Source organism: Piliocolobus tephrosceles, chromosome 2 (assembly GCF_002776525.5).
Source record: "Piliocolobus tephrosceles isolate RC106 chromosome 2, ASM277652v3, whole genome shotgun sequence".
In the NCBI taxonomy this organism is placed as follows: Eukaryota; Metazoa; Chordata; class Mammalia; order Primates; family Cercopithecidae; genus Piliocolobus; species Piliocolobus tephrosceles.
Genome location: NC_045435.1, coordinates 140,512,757 through 140,532,484, shown reverse-complemented (window position 1 = coordinate 140,532,484; position 19,728 = coordinate 140,512,757). Strand labels below are relative to the sequence as shown.

Sequence of the window (19,728 nt, the reverse complement as noted above, 5' to 3'; positions counted from 1 at the left end):
AAAGGAGGGACTTATTTTTGCAAGTCATTTAACAGGTATCTCAGTAGTTAGAAGCATACACAGCAAAGATGGGGTATCTGGGTTCAGAACTAGACTTCACCAATTAGGAGGCTGTATGATCTTGGGAAAGTCACTTGATTTCTTCGTGCCTGTTTCCTCATCTGTAAAAATGGGAGTTGTAATTATTAAGCAGGGTAATGCAGGTAAAGCAGTGGGCACATAGAAAGTGTTCCCTAGATATAAACTATCATTATTTGGCTTTTATATGCCATCAAATCATTTTCCAGTATAAACAGATAAAAATGCTGTAGTTCTCATGTAAATGTGGTCGATATAACAAAAATCATCAGGGTTGGATTACCAAACACATGAGCTCTTAAACAAATTTACTTAAGCAAGAACAAAGTAGACTTTAGAGCCAAACTACCAGGGTTCAGGTCCCATCCCTGCCATTTATGAGTTAAGGTGCTAAATAAGTGTCTGCTATTTTCATTATTACTAGCATTGCTATGTTGTTCCACAAACCTCCCTGGATGGGCCCTAATCTCATGATTTTCCAAAGTCTCACAGGTGCAAAACCAAAATGAAAAGTTTGGAGATAAATTCAAGCAGAAGTACCACTTTTTCTCTAATAAAATCATTACAATGCTACTATAAAAATAGCCAAAATTCACTCCTTGCCTCTCTTTTTGGTGAGGTACATTGTGCAGCAAGCCTCAAGAATGGTACTGTAGCAAGGGGGCAGGATTGGGAAGAGTGAGGGGGGAAGAGGAGAAAAATGTGGTAGAAAGTGCTTTGAAAAAAACAGTTTCCCTAAAGCTTGGAAAGCCAAATGTTGGCCATTCAGTAAAAGAGTATGCAGTCTGTTTATAGACCGAAGAGGAAAGGGTTTGCTAAGTAGGACACAGGGTGGCAAGCATGGGCTAAAGCAGGGCCTGGCCTGAGAGAAGAATGTGGATGCCAAGTCTTGGCAGAGCCTGAATCAGGTGTCAGAGAAACAGCCAGATGAAGAAAGAGCAAAAATGTGAATGAGCAAAGAAAAGCAGATATATCGTTCATAGAGATGTTAAATGGAGTCCTTTGGAAACATAGGAGTTTTCTTTTATTACCACATGAACCTTCTTTGTAAACACTACCTGTTGTTTGCTTGATTGGACGTTCAAAAGGCACCGAAGTCTTTTGAGATCTGAATAGTCCCTAGGAGAAAGAATAACACAACGTGAACCCACAGAAGGCTCCAGGTGAACAAGATCGTGTTACCCACTGATGGCATTGCCACTTGGAGGCCTGCTTTTATCAACTGGAACGTATACAGACACTAAACATTTTCTTTAGAATGCTAGAAATGACCAAACGTTTCAGTAAACACTATAACTGAATAGTAGTTGTCAAGAGTCTTCGCTATTTCTCAAAAAGCCATGAAATCTGTTCAGTAATCACTGCCTGAGTTAACAATTAGCAAACGCTCAGTAGGGAGTTACCTGGTGGTGATTTCTTGCTGCTTTTTATCAGTTGATTTTTCTGTGGTCTTCACCTTTTTGTCTTGATCAGGCATTGTAAAACATCAATGCCCCAGAATTAACATCGCATTCCTTTCAAATTAAACCAGAGGGAAAATTTTAGTTGGGTTGTGTGCACCAAAATTTTCTCAGTTAATACAGACAAAACCCACTTATAACATCTATTTAAACATGGAAAACCTAGATTCAGTTCTAATACAATAATAAATATGTTAATATGAATACCATTTACTATTTATCATTCAAAGGACATTGGGAACATTTAGGGCATGTTTTACCCTCACTCAGAAGATAAGTATGGGTATGTCAATAGACAAAGAACAATTGGTTTGCTTTTATTTTTCTTAATCAATTTCTAATGCAATTATTTTAGTTTTCAGAATAGAAAGTTGAAGATGCTCATATTTTTAATTACATAACAAATACAAAATTAAGTGTGTACTATGGGTTTAATTTGACTGGATGTAAAATTTTCCAACTAGGCTTCAATGCCACAGTTTGACTTCAATGTGTTGTTCAGGCATGAAAAAGTATGCATTATTGTCTTATAATAGCACACTTCAATGTATTGTGAAATCTATGGTCAAAATCCAAGTGTTTCAGAAGTATTTAGAGGCAAAAGGAATGTACCAATGGGCATTTCACTTCCACTGAATCTAGTGAAATTTAATTTTGTGAAATGCTCAAACACAGTTTAAGGATTTAAAAATGACTTTCCCAATATATTTGTCATATTTTTGACAAATAATTGGGCTACAATTAAGAGCCAGAGGCCAAGTCTCTCAGCACAGGACCACAACAATAAAAGGTCCAATATTAACACTTTAGGATTGCACCTAGGATATAACACCACCTCTTTCATTCAACAAATATTTATTGACTCTTTTCTATGCCCACTCTCAGATTGAAAACTGCTAAAAGGTTAAGGAAGCTATTTCAGGTATGTGTTTCCACCACAAGCAAAAAAACAAACAAAAACCCACTCACAAACTTTGAAACATGTTTGTGAGGTGTTCAGGTAGAGATTTAGCATCTATTTTTACTCTAAAAGAAAGGAAGAGAAGGGAGAAGGGAGAGAAGGGGAGGTAAAAAGAATGCAGGATCTTAGTTAGTGTTTAAAAGGAAAAAACCCAAGTGTTTTTAATATGCAAATACAAAAATGTCCCGTAAGTTCTAAAATAAATGGAAATCCATTCAAAATAAATAGAATCTAACTTTACTCTTCCCTCAAAGACAGAAGAAAAACTCTACATAGCCACATTGTCCTGCTGTTGGCTTCAAATTCCTGCTCAAACTATAGCTACAGACTATTTTAGAAGCGAAAACCAAAGCCACAATGACAAGCATGGGACAGCCTATAGAAAAGCTCACAGGCTGCTTCTGCTAGAATGGGATGGCATTTACCACTATCAAACTCGCCAAACACCCTGTCTTATTCTCTTGCTTAATTTCCGTAATTGTATTGACCAAGTGTGTGAACAGGAAATAATGATCTAATCGTTATATCTGTTTGAGATCAGCATGTACTCTATGAGCTGGAAGGCTGAATATAGATGACTCTTTGAAAACGTTTCACTTAATTAAACAGTAAACAAATTCACCAGTATCAGCAAAAACAGACAATTGCCTTTAGGATAAAAAACAAAATCCTTTCCATTTAACGGCTGCTCAAACGGAGATATTCTGAAAAAAAAAAAAAAAAAAAAGCTTTGAGAAGTCGGGAATGCTTTAAAATGTTTAACCTAACCCCATTTTAAATTAACAAAAATGATTACATTATACTAATGTCTATACTATAATACAACATGGGAGATGGGGGAAGGAAGGGCAGTCATATGTTAAGTCAAGTTGACCAAAGGCAGACAATGTATTAAGAAAGCATTCCCAATAAAGGTCAGGCAAGGGTGCTAATGCAAAAGCTCTCTGGAGGGTAGCTTCAGTCTAAGTCCATGGAGGAACGCTGCAGTGTAGATTAGTACTCAGAGTTGTCTAAACTGAGAGAAGTGAAAGCCTGGCTCTCATATTCCTGTAGCCTTCAGTCATAACTCCCCAGGCACTTCTCTCTTGTGGTAGTGACTCCAAGTCACTTAGAGGCAGTCCTCTAAAAAAGACATGGAGAATCTAGCTGTTAAAGCAGAACACTGACGCCAATACCAGAATACACAGTCCCAAGGAATGGGGGAGGCTCTGGGCAGAGTGCCCACATATATCCACACAATCACCGACTCCATGTGGAAGAGTTGTGGATAATGAAGGTAAAGTATCCTTGCTATGGATACAAACTAAGCAGCGCCTACTGCATTAGTTTCCAACTACTGAGTTGAATTTCCCTCTTTCTTTGCTTGACCTCGCCAGATGTTGGTATGATCTCGTATCCTAGCAGCTCAGTCCTTGGTCCTCTTCCCTTCTCTATCTGCCCTTCTCCCAAGAATCTCTTACAGTCCCAAGGTTTTACATACCATCAGCAATTATAAATTTATATGTTCAGCCCTAACCCCATTCTGACCTCCTAAATTCACAAAGTCACCATATGGATGCCTAATGAGCATCCCAAATTTCACATACTCTAAACAGAACTCTTGACCCCCAGCCCCAGTACCAAGTGCCCCTAGTGCTCCCCATCTTGGTACCTGGTACCACACTGGTGCTCTAGACAAAAGTTCAGGGGACATTCTTGGCTCCTCTCTTTCCTCTACCTCCCATATTCAAGCCACCAGCAAAATTAGTTAGCTTTCCCTTCTTTCCACTCCTACTGCTATCACCCTACTCCAAGCCACCATCTTCTCTGCCTGGATGACTGCCACAACCCCCTCAACAGTCTCTCTGCTTCCACCCTTGCTCCTCTACATCCCCAGGGAATGCTTTAAAATGTAAATCAGACCATACCACTCTGTGGCTTACAACCTTCCTGTGGCCTGCTGTTGGACTTGGCTTCCAACCATGACTTTCACTGCGCTGAGCTTGCCTCCTCCCCTCTCCCTCTTGCTTCCTCCAGTTCAGCCATGTTGGCTTTCTAGAGAGAAACATGAACCCAAAAACATGCCAACTGCTATGGTTTGAATGTCTATCCTCTCCAAAATTCATGTTGAAATTTAATTGCCACTAAAACAGTATTAAGAGGTAAGACCTTTGAGAGATAATTGAGTCATGACTCTGTCCTCATGAGTGGGTTTAGTGCATTTTACAAAGGGCTTTCAGGACTGAGTTCTCTCTCTTTGCTCTTCTGCCATGTAAGAAAAAGTGTGACTCCCTTCCAGAGAAAGCAGTGTTCAAGGTGCTGTATTGGAAGAAGGCACTGGACACTTACCAGACACCAAGCCTACTAGCACCTTGATCTTGGACTTCCCAGCCTCCAGAACTGTTCTTTATAAATTACCTAGTCTGCCAGGCATGATGGCTCACACCTGTATTCCTAACACCTTGGGAGGCTGAAGTGGGAGGATCGCTTGAAGGTCAAGAGTTTGAAACCACCCTGGACAACATACCAAGACTCCATCTCTACAAAAAACTTAAAAATAAGCCAAATGTAGTGGTGTGTACCTGTAGTGTAAGTTTCAAGAAGCTGAGGCGGGAGGATTGCTTGAGCCCAGGATGTTGAAACTGCAGTGAGCCCTCATGGTGTTACTGCATTCCAGCCCGAGCAACAGCACAAGATCCTGTCTCTTAAAAAGAAACGAATAAATAAATACCCCAGTCTGTAGTATTCTATCATAGCAGCACAAAACAGACTAAGACCACTTGTACCCATGAACATGCCAACTATATTCTTGCCTTAAAGCCTTGGCACTTTCTGCCTGCTTGCTGTTCTTTTCCCATAATCTCACGCTGGCTTCTCCATATCCTTTGAGTTTCAGGTCAGATGTGTTCTCCTAAGTGGGGGCTCCTCTGATGAATCTCTGCGACATATTCAGCCCTACATACTCATACTTACCACAGCACTCTGTTTTCTTTCCTTCTGGAGTTCATCAACATTGGAAATCCTCTTGTCCATTTACTGATTTCCTTGAACTAGCTTATAAGCCTCCTATGGCAGGGACTGTGTCTGTTTCATCCACAAATATGTCCCTGACACATAGAAGAGCACATAGTGCATGACACAGTGTAAGCATGGTATAAGCCCTCAAAAAATATGTATCACAATCTGTAAGGACTGATTTATTTTGTGGGTTATTTGCTTTTAACAGTTACTTATTTTAAGGTTTAGAACCTCCTCTGACATCCCAAGTCTGGTGCTCCTTCTCGATGCCCCCAGAGCAGCCTATACTCCCCACATATGATTATTATTATTATGCGATAATCAGGAAATTCCAGTATCAAATGTATAGGTTTGCCCTGGGAGGTTTTGATGTTACAAATGCCTGATCACCACAGAAGGCCAGGAATTGGGCTTCCGTTATTCACCACAGAATGACGAATGGTCGGCAAATAATATTTATTGAATGCAATGCCTAATAAATGGATGAATGGATAAAAGGATTTTATTATTATTTTTATTATTATTAGCGTTTTTTTTTTTTTTGTTTTTTTTTTTTTTTGAGACGAAGTCTCGCTCAATCGCCCAGGCTGGAATGCAGTGGCTGGATCTCAGCTCACGGCAAGCTCCGCTTCCTGGGTTTACACCATTCTCCTGCCTCAGCCTCCCGAGTAGCCGGGACTACAGGCTCCCGCCACCTCGCCCGGCTAGTTTTTTGTATTTTTTTTAGTAGAGACGGGGTTTCACCGTGTTAGCCAGGATGGTCTCGATCTCCTGACTTCGTGATCCACCCGTCTCGACCTCCCAAAGTGCTGGGATTACAGGCTTGAGCCACCGCGCCCGGCCAAAAGGATTATTTTTAAAGAAACCTGTGTCATTACTCTTTTAGGTCAACAAATCACTCATAAAGCTCTTTGATAAATAAAATCAATTGATGAGCATTTGTGATGCTGTAATAATCCTGAGCACATTCAGGAATTATTCAGTCATTGGGGGAAACTTAAGAGTTCTATATAAGAAAATATTCATCGCTGTGCTTCTGAAACTATCTGTAACAAAGAACTCTTTTTAATTTCCAATCTTTTATGGACTGATCCTTTTGGTTCAAGTTCAGTGAGACCATTCCAGCGGTGATGTGTCCACGCTGTCATGGCAATGCTGAAGTGCTGTAAATATTTCTAAATTCTTACTCTCAATTTCTGTCTTTATCTGCTCATGGACCAGTAACACACCAGTCTGAATATCACCTTAATAGCACTGGTCTGTTTACTATTAAAGTCTATCTTTTTAAGTAACAAAATTGTTTTCACAGCAACTCTAGATGAATCTCTAATTGAGAACCACAGCCCGAGGCACAGAGTCTGAGGGGACTAACCCAGGAATTGACAATTCCATGACAACCAGGAGAGGGCGAGAGTGAGGCTGGGAAAGGAGAACTGTGGCCAAGTAGTTAAAGCTCAAGGTGGACTCTCCACTTAAAAACAAAGCAATCTTATTTCTCTGGGGTTCTGCCTACAGCATCATTAGAGAAAAGGATTCTATTGCTAAAAATAAAAATAGAAAACCACTGATTCTCTAACACTTATTTTACCAGTGAGATTAGGCCAAAAACTTTTGCTTTTTACAAAAATTTTTGGCCTTATCTGTAAAGTAAGTGTTAGAGAATTTGCTACACAAACACTTGTACCTATATGGGTTTTTCTTCCATTCTAATGAGATGGTGGAAATTTAGTTTGTTATTTTTTTATATAGGGAGTAGTCACAGTAGTGAAAGATCATATATAAAAACCAAAGGCCTGCTACTTTAAAAACAGAAACTTTCAGTGTCTTTGCTTTTTTTGTGCACCTCAGTCATGGGACTTGAATACCATCTCAGATGGGAGAGAAGAGATCTTTCCAAACCTCAGGGGACAGCCCATGGGTTTGGTGCTTACAGCCCTAGACAAGTACAGATATAATCACAGTTATGATTCATTGCTGAATTTTTAAATCTGTTTTTTAAAAGAAACACTTACAAGTAACTTCTGTCCTCTATTGTTTGAAATTTGGGTTAATGCTAAAGAAGTCTCCAGAGATGCACCTCATATGCTCGTGATGTGTTGGTAACTGCTGAGTAAACACATAGGACAGAGAAAGAAACACATGCCATGGCAAAATAACCTAACTGACTGTAATTAATTTAAATTGTGCAATATTAACCTACTAACTAAATAACATAGGGAGTATTTGTGATATGGTTTTCAGATCTCTACCCAGAACCCATTTCTATTCCATGGTTGCCTTAGCTACTCAAAAGATCCTCAGGTGGCCTCATCTTCAGTAAATATAAAACAGAGTCATTTGAATCATTATGGTAAATCGCCCACAAATCCACAAATACCTTTTTTTTTCCCTACTAATCGCTTAGGTTGCATCTTTGTAAATACTCCATTTTATTTACTACATTTACTAATGGTTAAAAAGAAAGCTTACAAAGTAATAACAGGCCAGGGAGTGGTGGCTCATGCCTGTAATCCCAGCACTTTGGGAGGCCAAGGCAGGTAGATCACCCGAGGTCAGAAGTTCGAGACCAGCCTGACCAACATAGTGAAACCCCGTCTCTACTAAAAACACAAAAATTAGCCAGGTGTGGTGGTGCACGCCTGTAGTCCCAGTTACTCAGGAGGCTGAGGGAGGAGAATCACTTGAACCCAGGAGGCAGAGGTTCCAGTGAGCTGAGATCATGCCACTGCACTCCAGACTGGGCAACAGAGTGAGACTCTGTCTCAGAAAAACAAAAAACACAATCAATCAATCAAAAATAAAGTAATAACAGTGAAAATACATCAGACTAAAGTTAATTACCACTTTGGCTTGTCAGGTTTATTATTTTGAAAAAAGCACTAAAATAAACTGCAATGAACCCTACCACAAAAGGAAGTTAGAACTTCCTGTACTGACAAGAAGTCTCTATTTCTTCTGACGAATAATGATTAACCTTTCATTTTAGATGACAAGTTACAGTTCTGTCTGTTTTCAAATGCCATATTACAATACTTTAGAGAACTTTCAGCCCCGTAACTAACTAGAAGTACAAAATGGAAAACCATTTCTCTAATTCCTTTACTGTAGATATTTTTCTAAAAGTTCCTCTAATAGTGATTCTTTGAGAAAAGTGGTTAAAATAAGATAAAAATTCGCATAGAGCAGCCAGAGATAAGACAAACATGTTAAAATGCACTGGTTAAATGTTTAGTTCTCAGTTTTGATGACTGTAACGTAGCGATGGCAAATGTCAACATTAAGGGAAGCTGAGTGAAGGGTATATGGGAATTCGGTGCTGTTTTTGCAGTTTTTATGTTAAGTCTAAAATTATTTCAAAATACACACTTAAACTGTATTTACAACTTCAGCAGTTTATGTAGTTAAAGTGCTTTGAGAATAAATAAATAATTTTCTTTTTGCAAAGAATATTTGCACTAAATCTCACAAATATATAGTGCTTGAACTTTTCAAATTATGTATACTTTAGAACATTATAAATCCTCCACAGAAAATGTCAAGTTAAATTGGTCAAATTGCTGGAAAATAAACAAATACACACACATTTTCAAAATAAGGTGAGCAAAAAGTTGAGGAAATCCTGTAAGAAACATAACTTGCTAATACCCATTACAGTTTAGAAAGGACATCTGGTTCTCTAGTCTAAACTGTTGTCTTGATTTTATCCCTTATATTACATTGTTATTGTTCTTCAATGGAAACTATATGGAAACAATGGAAACTATATGTTCTTCAATGGAAACTATAGCAGAAAAGAGACAGCTATGACAAGAATAAACCTCAGAGAACATGCAGTATCAGGGTGTCTAACGCCATCCTGGCCCAAGAACAAAATGTAAATGAAAGAAGACAGGTGTAGAGCGTGGTAGCGCTTTGGTCACACCTGAGAAGGCACCTCCTCCCAAGAGGGATTCAAAAGCACATTAAAAATGAAGCAAAACACGACAAGACATTTGCACAAGATAACAAAACAAATCTACAGGTCACCAATTGCAGACCATAATTCAGCTCCCTTCTACTAGAGGAGGAAATTAAGACCCAGAGAGGAAAAATGTGTCAAAGGCCACACAGCATCTTTAGGAGTAGGAGAACAAAGCCCACTTCACCTTCAGGATCTAAATCTTCCTGGAAAACTCTAAGGCAGATGGGAAAAAGAGAACTTGTTGACATTGGCCCTTAGCCAAGGGCAGAGGGTGATATAATAACAACTGATGTTTGCATAACTTCACCTCCTGGACCCTGGGGTGCTCGCAAACATCCATTCATTCATCCTGGTTCACTCATGTGAAATATGTAGGTGGTGTATTTTAATCATCATAGAGTGGTAAACAAAGACACAGTTGGTACAGAATCTCCAAGGGCAGGAGAGTGTCGCCAGCTAAGGACAAGCATTATTATCATGGCCTTGCTCCTGAGTCAGTACACTTGCCACCTTCCTTGTGCAAAAAGTCAATACTTTAAGCACTTTTTGTAAACAAGCATCTGGGGATAAAAAGAACCAAGAATTCCAATAGTATTCTAACCCTCTCCCACTTAATCCTCCAAATAGTTACTGACCACCTGCTATGATGATGGACACTCCTTTAAGTGTTGACTTTCATTTTCCTCTGGCTAATACTGACCCAAGTTGGTCTGAGTCCTGCTCCAAAATTAACTAGAATATGTGACAACAGATACCACTACAACCTCCCTATTTTCTGATTTATTCTCATTCCAACTCATATCTTTTATTGTAAAGGGAAATCTGCAGATATAAATGTAGATTCTATGGATCCCCTCCATTGTCATTGCATAATGGTATTTGTGGTATGCTGTGTCTGTGCCTTGTATAGCTGCTACAGCATCCGATTCTACTCATCATATAGTTTACAATGTGCCTGTGTTAGAGCAAATGAACCTGAGACTCACATATTAAGTAGTGATATTGAAAAGAGGAAAAAAGGTCCAGATGATGTGAAGGAAGAATTTATATTAACCCATCAACAAAAATAACTAAAGTAGCACACTAAATTTCTCTTTTCTCATTGACCCCAAATATAATAAGAGTATATTCTATTTCCTGATTTTGTGAGAAACAGAAAAGTGAGAATTATATTTATTCATTACTCCAAGAAGTACTTATTGAGTCCCTAGTATATGCCAGGCACCGAGGATACAACACTGAATAAGACATGGTCTGAATGTCTTCTAATAAAATAGTTAACCAACATTGTAATAAGTGACAAAGTAAGTACAGATTCAACCCAAACCCCTAGAACTTTCACAAGTGAAGAGAAGATTGAATCAACAAATTGAGGTTCATATGTTCAGTGGTGCTGCAAAAACTAGAAGTACTTTCTGAGCTATAAAATAAAGTTGAATTTCACCTAATAACATTTTATTTCAAGTGCATTTACTGTGCTCTGACTGTGCACAAGACCCTACTGGACACTACAAAAAAAAAAAAAAAAATCTCTTTACAATCCAATGTGTGTGGGAAATCATAAATATGTAGGGTAAAACATACAAAACTGCTGATAATGTCTCTTTGTAAAAGAAGACTTTTTTTAATGGTTCAGGCAAATACAATGGATTAAATAAGAACACTAGATATGTCAAAAAGCAGAAAAAAAAACTGTTGGAATGAGATTATAAACTGAATGAAATCAGAGGAAAGATCATAGAAAGACTTTGTGAACTGCGAACTTGAAGAAGGTCCAGAAAGATGGGCAGGGGGTTGAACAACAGGCCTGGCCGGTGAGTACAGGGATGCAGGCAAGATCCTGAAAGTGGCTTGAGGAGACAATGAGTAGATGAGTTGAGCTGGAGCTGAAGGATCTGGAAGAAGGCGAGTATTGGGAAAAGGAGTGAGTGGCAGCCTTCAGTCTGTAAGCCAACTTACGGAACTCCTAATGGCTAAGGAGTTTGGAAGCAATGCTATTCTCCTTGGAAGTGTAAAACATCTATATGCGGATCATTCAGTTTATCATCACATTCCATTCATCTTTGGCTAACTCTTTTGGATAAAGAGGAACTGACCTGAGGTAATGTTAGAGTGTTCATGGAATTCAAAGAACTACATTAAGTAGCAGGAACACCAGAGGTAATTATATGAGGCAAGGAGAGTGCAAACATAATTAGGTGGGCACAAAAGTAATTGCAGTTTTTAGAAATAGGGAAAGGATTCCCTATTTAATAAATGGTGCTGGGAAAACTGGCTAGCCATATGTCAAAAGCTGAAACTGGATCCCTTCCTTACACCTTATACAAAAATTAATTCAAGGTGGATTAGAGACTTAAATGTTAGATCTAAAATCATAAAAACCCTAGAAGAAAACCTAGGCAATACCATTTAGGACATAAGCATGAGCAAGGACTTCATGACTAAAACACCAAAAGCAATGGCAACAAAAGCCAAAATTGACAAATGGGATCTAATTAAATGAAAGAGCTTCTGCACAGCAAAAGAAACTACCATCAGAGTGAACAGGAAACCTACAGAATGGGAGAAAATTTTTGCAACCTATTCATCTGACAAAGGGCTAATATCCAGAATCTACAAAAAACTCAAACAAATTCACAAGAAAAAAACAACCTCGTCAAAAAAGTGGGCAAAGGATATGAACAGACACTTCTCAAAAGAAGACATTTATGCAGGCAACAGACACATGAAAAAATGCTCATCACTGGCCATCAGAGAAACGCAAATCAAAACCACAATGAAACACCATCTCACACCAGTTAGAATGGTAATCAATAAAAAGTCAGGAAACAACAGGTGCTGGAGAGGATGTGGAGAAATAGGAACACTTTTACACTGTTGGTAGGACTGTAAACTAGTTCAACCACTGTGGAAAACAGTGTGGTGATTCCTCAAGGATCTAGAATTACAAATACCATTTGACCCAGCCATCCCATTACTGGGTATATACCCAAAGGATTATAAATCATGCTGCTGTAAAGACACATGTACACGTATGTTTACTGCGGCACTATTCACAATAGCATAGACTTGGAACCAACCCAAATGTCCATCAATCCACTGGATTAAATGTCCACTTAATTCAGGCTGTCCATCCACAGACTGGATTAAGAAAATGTGGCACATATACACCATGGAATACTATGCAACCATAAAAAAGGATGAGTTCATGTCCTTTGTAGGGACATGGATGAAACTGGAAACCATCATTCTCAGCAAACTATCGCAAGGACAAAAAACCAAACACCCTATGTTCTCACTCATAGGTGGGAATTGAACAATGAGATCACTTGGACACAGGAAGGGGAACATCACACACCGGGTCCTATTGTGGGGAGGGGGTAGGGGGGAAGGATAGCATTAGTAGATATACCTAACGTAAATGACGAGTTAATGGGCACAGCACGCCAACATGGCCCATGTATACATATGTAACAAACCTGCACGTTGTGCACATGTACCCTAGAACTTAAAGTATAATAAAAAAGAAAAAATTGCGGTTTTTGCCATTACTTTCAATGGCAAAACCCGCAATTACTTTTGTGCCCACCTAACATATTCATTCATCCTGTCTCAAATAAAACAGTCTCAAATAAAAGAGAGTCCTTTGGCATGAACCTCAGAAAAATGACACCTTCTGCTTCCTCACCCCCATATCTGACATTTGGCTACTAAGTTCTATTTTTCTGTTAAATACGACACCTATGTGTCTGTCCCCACTGCCAACGCCCTAGTCCAAGCTCACTCTGGTGCCCACCGGAACTACACTACCACTTCCTAAATGATCTCCCAGCCTCCAATGTCTCCATGTCTCCCTCTCCCGAATGGCAACAAAAAACCTGTCTCCACACAGTGACAACAGCACTCTTTTTATCGTACATATTTCACCAATTATGCCTTTACAGGCTTCCCATTTCTCCTGGGATAAAAAGAAAACTTAGCAAGTTCTGTGAGGTGCTGCATGCAATTGACGCCCCTGGTCCCCTAGCCAGCTGCCACTCACACTTGGTCCTGAACTGCCACCCCAGAGTTACTTCTCCTGAATATCCCCAGGCCTTTACTCCTGGACTCAAGGGCTACAGTGGTAAGGAGAGGCCTGGAAGTCTTATCCTTCATGTCTCAACTGAAGTATCCATTCTTTTTTTTTTTTTTTTTTTGAGACGGAGTCTCGCTGTGTCGCCCAGGCTGGAGTGCAGTGGCCAGATCTCAGCTCACTGCAAGCTCCGCCTCCCGGGTTTACACCATTCTCCTGCCTCAGCCTCCCAAGTAGCTGGGACTGCGGGCACCCGCCACTGTGCCCGGCTAGTTTTTTGCACTTTTTAATAGAGACGGGGTGTTTCACCGTGTTAGCCAGGATGGTCTCGATCTCCTGACCTCATGATCCGCCCGTCTCGGCCTCCCAAAGTACTGAGATTACAGGCTTGAGCCACCGTGCCCGGCCTGAAGTATCCATTCTTTGGACTGACCTCCTAGACAGGGTCACAACCCCGCCAAGCATTGCCTTGCAGCTTTTCACAAAGAGGCTGATTCAGGTAATAATTCAATAAATACATATGTCCATCTCCATTAGTTTACTGTAAACTAGTCAAGCATATGGAGTACAGCTTTTTGGCTCATTCCCAGTATCTAGCACATACTTTGTAGTTTATAACAAAAGAGGGATTCAATAAATAATTGCTGAATGAATCAATCAATGAACAAATTCCAAGTTAAATGTGATTGCAAAACTCCAAATATAACTGGAATGTCATGATGTAGATGTGGAGAGTAAAGACAATGAAAAAGAACAGCAAATAAGTTTGCCCCAGCTGACTAGTATCCAGTGATTGCAGCATGTTGATTTGACAAAATATCTCTATAAATACAAGGAAGCCACAAAGAAAAGAATATAAAGTATTACATTGATGTTAAAGACGTACTACCTCAAGGATACATGAACAGGACAATAATGTTTCCTAAAGGAAAGATGAGTATTCACATTGTGTCAAGTGTAGCGTACACATGTATATTATATGAATGCCACTGTCTCCACTGATGCAAGCTGACAAGTCTGGGAATGTGAATTCTCCTGGTTACACCACTGGAATATAGTCAGAAAGAATAACAGGGGTAGAGGAGGCTTGGTTTCCACTTGCCCACTGAGTGATCTGAGAAATGTCACTGGACTTCTCTGACTATTTTCTCATTGGCTGAAAAATAGAAATAACATGCCTATGACAAGGTGGTAGTCGGGACTAAATAAAATAGAGTCACATCTCTTTAGAACTGTCAACAACTAGAGAAATATGTTACTGTTATGATAGCTGTTGTAAGTATCATCTTTTGTTTGTGTGTGTGTGGAGAGTGGAGTCTCACCGTGTTGCTCAGGCTGGTAATAATATTACTTCATTTGAAGAGCCTGTGTATTTACTTTATTTATTTATTTTTTGAGATGGAGTTTTGCTCTTGTCACCCAGGCTGGAGTGCAGTGGCACGATCTCGGCTCACTGCAACCTCTGCCTCCCAGGTTCAAGCAATTCTCCTGCCTCAGCCTCCCAAGTGGTTGGAATTGCAGGTGCCCACCACCATGTCCGGCTAATTTTTCTTTTTCTTTTTTTTTTTTTTTTTCTGTATTTCTAGTAGAGACGGGCTTTCACCATGTTGGCCAGGCTGGTCTCAAAATCCTGACCTCAGTTGATCCACCCTCCTCGGCCTCCCAAAGTGCTGGGATTACAGTTGTGAGCGACAGCACCTGGCTGTGTATTTATTTTAAATCATTTGTCTATATTCATTGATTTTGACTCATTAATGAAAAATACTAGAGATAAAATTAAAAATAGGGTTTAAATTCAATGTCATAAATGGTTTCCATTTTAATTTTTAAAAACCTAATAAGGGTTATACTTAAAAGCACATTAGTATATTCATTTAATCCTCAAAACAACCCTTTGAGGTAGTAATATATCTCCAACTTACAGATGAAGAAACTGAGGCACTAAAATGTCCAGTAACTTGGCCAACATCTCATACCTAGTAATAACAACAGTCATAATAAGAGCAAACATTTACATGGTGGTGCTAGCACTGTTCTAAGTGCTTTCTATACATTACCTAATGTAATACTCCTAATGAATCTATAAGGTAGCTACGCTTACAGTCCCTAATTTACACATGAAGGAAATGAGGCCCAGTGAGGTTCATCCATTTGCGAAGGTCCCACAGCTGTTAAGTGGCAGAGCAGAGATTTGAAGCCGGGCAGAACCCTTCCTGTTAATCTAATGCAGTACTAACTCTCATTTATTGGTGGCATTTATCCAGCTCTCTATTCACCTAAGTGAATTTTCTAGATAAATACTTATTTCTTTAATAAACAAATACTATTTTATTCATACTTTTCATATTAACAATTCCCTGTCTTCTAGTAAATATACTAAATACTGTGCAACTTTTTCCTGGTGGCCCAAGGTCAGTATTATGGCTGCTGTGCTTTATCTGTCCTGCTTATAGTTTTTACTTTAATTTTTATAGGAGTGCTTAGGTATCTTTTGTAGACATGAGCCAGTCAGTTGTCATTTTGTCACTGTGATTCTGCTAACTGCTTTGAAGCTAGAATCTGTATCTATCATAACTATTTCTAATATAAGATTTAATAAGCTTTGAATTGATGCCAACTCTATGGACTTAAGCCCATGACTTTCATTATGACCATGGCAGATTTTAGCTGAGATGAGGGGAGTCTGACCTAAAGATAAGTATAAGGAATTATTTTACCAAATGAAAAACTATATATTTTATCCAGTGCGCATATTCCTGTTTTTATGTTTTTGGGTTTTTTTGTTTGTTTATTTTTGTTTTTTTTTTTAGATGGAGTCTCGCTCTGTGCCCAGGCTGGAGTACAGTGGTGCCATCTTGGCTCACTGCAACCTCCCCCTCCCGGGTTCAAGTGATTCTCCTGCCTCAGCCTCCAGAGTAGTTGGGATTACCAGCACACGTCACCACACCCAGCTAATTTTTGTATTTTTAGTAGAGACAGGGTTTCACCATGTTGGCCAGGCTGGTCTCGAACTCCTGACCGCAAGTGATCCTCCCACCTCGACCTCCCAAAGTGCTGGGATTACAGGTGTGAGCCATCGTGACTGGCCGTTCCTGTTTCTTAAATCATGATACATATCAGGCATATACATGAGTTTGTTTAAAGTTCACTTTCATCTAGAAGATGAAATCTTTCAAAATGTAAGACTTATTCCCAAATCCAAGTCATACACACTATCCACAAGCTGATTATTTCTATTCCCTCATCCTGCTTATTTCTCTCCTCGTATTGTGTTCCAAATAGAACATAATACAAATAAATAACATTTACATGGCAGTTCCTGCATAACGACCATTGTTCTAAGAAATTTTTCCATATTAATTTATGTAATGTTCACAACCACCTCATTTTACAGATGAGGACACTGAGGTGCCGAAAGATTAAGTAACTTGCCAATCCCATATCTAGAATTTGGGGAGCTAGGATTAGAACCCAAGCAGGTTGACTCGAGAATCTGGGTTCTATGAACTCTGCTCTACTGTGCCCTGAGAACTGTCCTAAGAGAATAGTGCCTTTGTTTTGTTCACTGCTGAAGGCCCAGGTGTTCAACAAATATTTGTTGACTGTCTGGATGAACTTCCAGCTTCTCTCTGCCTATCCAAGTGCTCAACCCAGTTCACTCTGACTTCAGCCTCAAAGCTTGACTGGCTCTGACAGGCAGAGTAACATTCCAGGCCCTTCTTCCACCTCCTGAAGACTTTATTGGTTGCACTGTCTTTTGGCTCACCCTCACTGGGCATGGAGCCCCAAACCCATTAGATGGTCAATACATACTCCCTGAATGATTGAGACTCTGAGCTGTATCAGGCTGTTGCCAAACACAAAAGTTTGTGATCAAGTACTATAACAACAGGATGGTGTCCTAGAAATTGCACTTGACTGAATCAAAAGAATGATTTTTTACCTTTTGTGAACTGACCATGCCAATTTCACAACTCTAGCCTTCGGTGTTTTTTTGTTTTTTTTTTTTGAAACAGAGTTTCACTCTTGTTGCCCAGGCTGTAGAGCAGTGTGGCATGATCTTGGCTCACTGCAACCTCTGTCTCCCGGTTCAAGGGATTCTCCTGCTTCAGCCTCCCAAGTAGTGGGGATTATAGGCTTGCGCCACCATGCCCAGCTAATTTTGTATTTTTTGTAGAGATGGGGTTTCACCATGTTGGCCAGGCTGATCTTGAACTCCTAACCTCAGGTGATCCACCCACCTCGTCCTCCCAAAGTGGTGGAATTACAGGCATGAGCCACCGTGCCTGGCTCAGTGTGTCATCTTTAAGTGTGAAAGCTTACTATATATAAAGCACTATGCCTTTGGTATGAATTATGTACATATAATCTTTAAAACAATCCTATGAGCTAGGTGCTATTATATGCCCATTGTGCAGATAAAGATTCTGACTAGAGGCTAAGTAATCTGTTATGTGTTACACAACTAAAATGCTAGAGCTAGGATTCAAACCTATGTATGTATGACTCCAAAGCTTAGCTCTTGCAAACCGTGCTGTACAGTCTCTCTCTCTCACCATTTTAAGCTTATGTCATATAATAACAGCTACCGTGATAATGATTATGGCTTGAACCATAAACTGTGAATTGAAGTAGTTTCCAATTACTGACGGTCTTGAAATTAAAGTAAAACCTGTAAATTCAACATTTACCTTTTATAACCAAAAGCTTCATTGGCCATTTCTGACTTTTCTGGAAGAAATAAAGATACCATGGCAAACAGTAACTTCTCATTTTAGAGATTCAACCAGTTAACAAGTATTTGTTGAACACCTGTTATGATGTCTTGTACTGGGCTAAATGCTGGATATATGTAACAATAGTGACTGAGACAAAGATGGCCTCTGCCATCACAGACGCAGTCTAGAGAAAGAAACAGTAATCAAGCAACATACAGAAAATTATTGGGGAGTGAGAGCAGGAGTGTGGGGGTGCAAAAAGGAGAGTCCATTCCAGGCAGTGTGAGCGACAGGTGAGATAAGGACACACAGGAGAGAATGTGACCTATTCTGGGAACAATCAAGATGGAACTGCTGATAGAAGGCCTGACTAATGATTGGATTAGGGTAGTGGGGAATCATTGCAGGTCTTTAGGTAGGGAAGAGAAATGCCCTTATGTGCGTTGTAAAAAGATCAGTTTAGCCGGGCGCGATGGCTCACGCCTGTAATTCCAGCACTTTGGGAGGCTGAGGCGGGCGGATCACCTGAGATCAGGAGTTAGAGACCAGCCTGGCCAACACGGTGAAACCCCTTCTCTACTAAAAATACAAAAATTAGCCAGGCGAAGTGGCTTGCGCCTGTAATCCCAGCTACTCTGGAGGCTGAGGCATGAGAATTGGTTGAACCCGGAAGGCGGAGGTTGCAGTGAGCTGAGATCGCTCCACTGCACTCCAGCCTGGCAACAGAGCAAGACTCCTTCTCAAAGAAAAAAAAAAAAAAAATCAGTTTAACAATGGTGGGAAAAAAGTGAATTGGACAGATAGGGGCAGACTAGAATCAAAGAAGCCAGATGGATGTTGAATTTAACCAAGGGATGGTGGAAATTGAGACAGTAAGAACAGAGATGGTAATATGGGAATTGATTCAACATCTATTAAGAAGTGATAGTCTTGATAATTGATAGAGATGCAGAGGAAGCAGCAGTAAGTGTCATGGATGTTGTCTAGAGTGTAGTTTTCGAAAACTGAATGGATAGTGGAATCCAAGAGCAGTAGCAGGCGTGGGGAAGATGGCGTTCAGGGTTGCATATGTGTGGCATTAACTTGGCAGCTGGATTTTGGCGTCTGACGCTTAGTGGAGCAGGCTAGGTTCCAGGTGGAGGCTTTCTAACCATCATCAGACACATGGTGCCTGAGGCGAGGAAGTGGAAGGGCTCACTGAAGTGGAGCAGAAAAGCAAAGGGGCAAAGTCAAAGCAGCATCCTGTAAGGAGAAGGCAGAAAAGCGACGCTCATAGAGATGAAGAATGAACCTCCAGAGGCCTCGGAGCAGATTGGAAGAGACACATTCAGGCTCCATTTAACCAGAATAATTCCGTTATCAAAATGGAAGCGCCAAGAAGCATCGTTGATGGCGCTTTGCCACCATCCATCCGTCCAACACAAACCCACCTGCTTCGAAAAGACCGCCTCACGTAGTGACTCACTTACCCACCACAGCCG

At 40.0% G+C, this 19,728-nt stretch overlaps 1 protein-coding gene across 3 annotated transcripts in view; it reads right to left on the bottom strand.

Annotated features, from left to right (window-relative positions):
* Positions 1-19,728, bottom strand: part of NEK10 (NIMA related kinase 10) — a 272,215-nt gene that overhangs the window by 250,972 nt on the left and 1,515 nt on the right. For 2 of the 3 annotated variants that reach the window (XM_031935258.1, XM_031935259.1), the window contains exons 1-2: positions 1,482-1,555; positions 1,137-1,197 (exon numbers count right to left, since the gene is read on the bottom strand). In XM_031935258.1, coding sequence (XP_031791118.1) covers positions 1,137-1,197; positions 1,482-1,555 — 135 coding nt within the window. Of the gene's footprint in view, positions 1-1,136; positions 1,198-1,481; positions 1,593-18,220; positions 18,261-19,728 lie in introns of those variants that run through there. The other variant, XM_023207271.2, reaches the window with a different exon arrangement.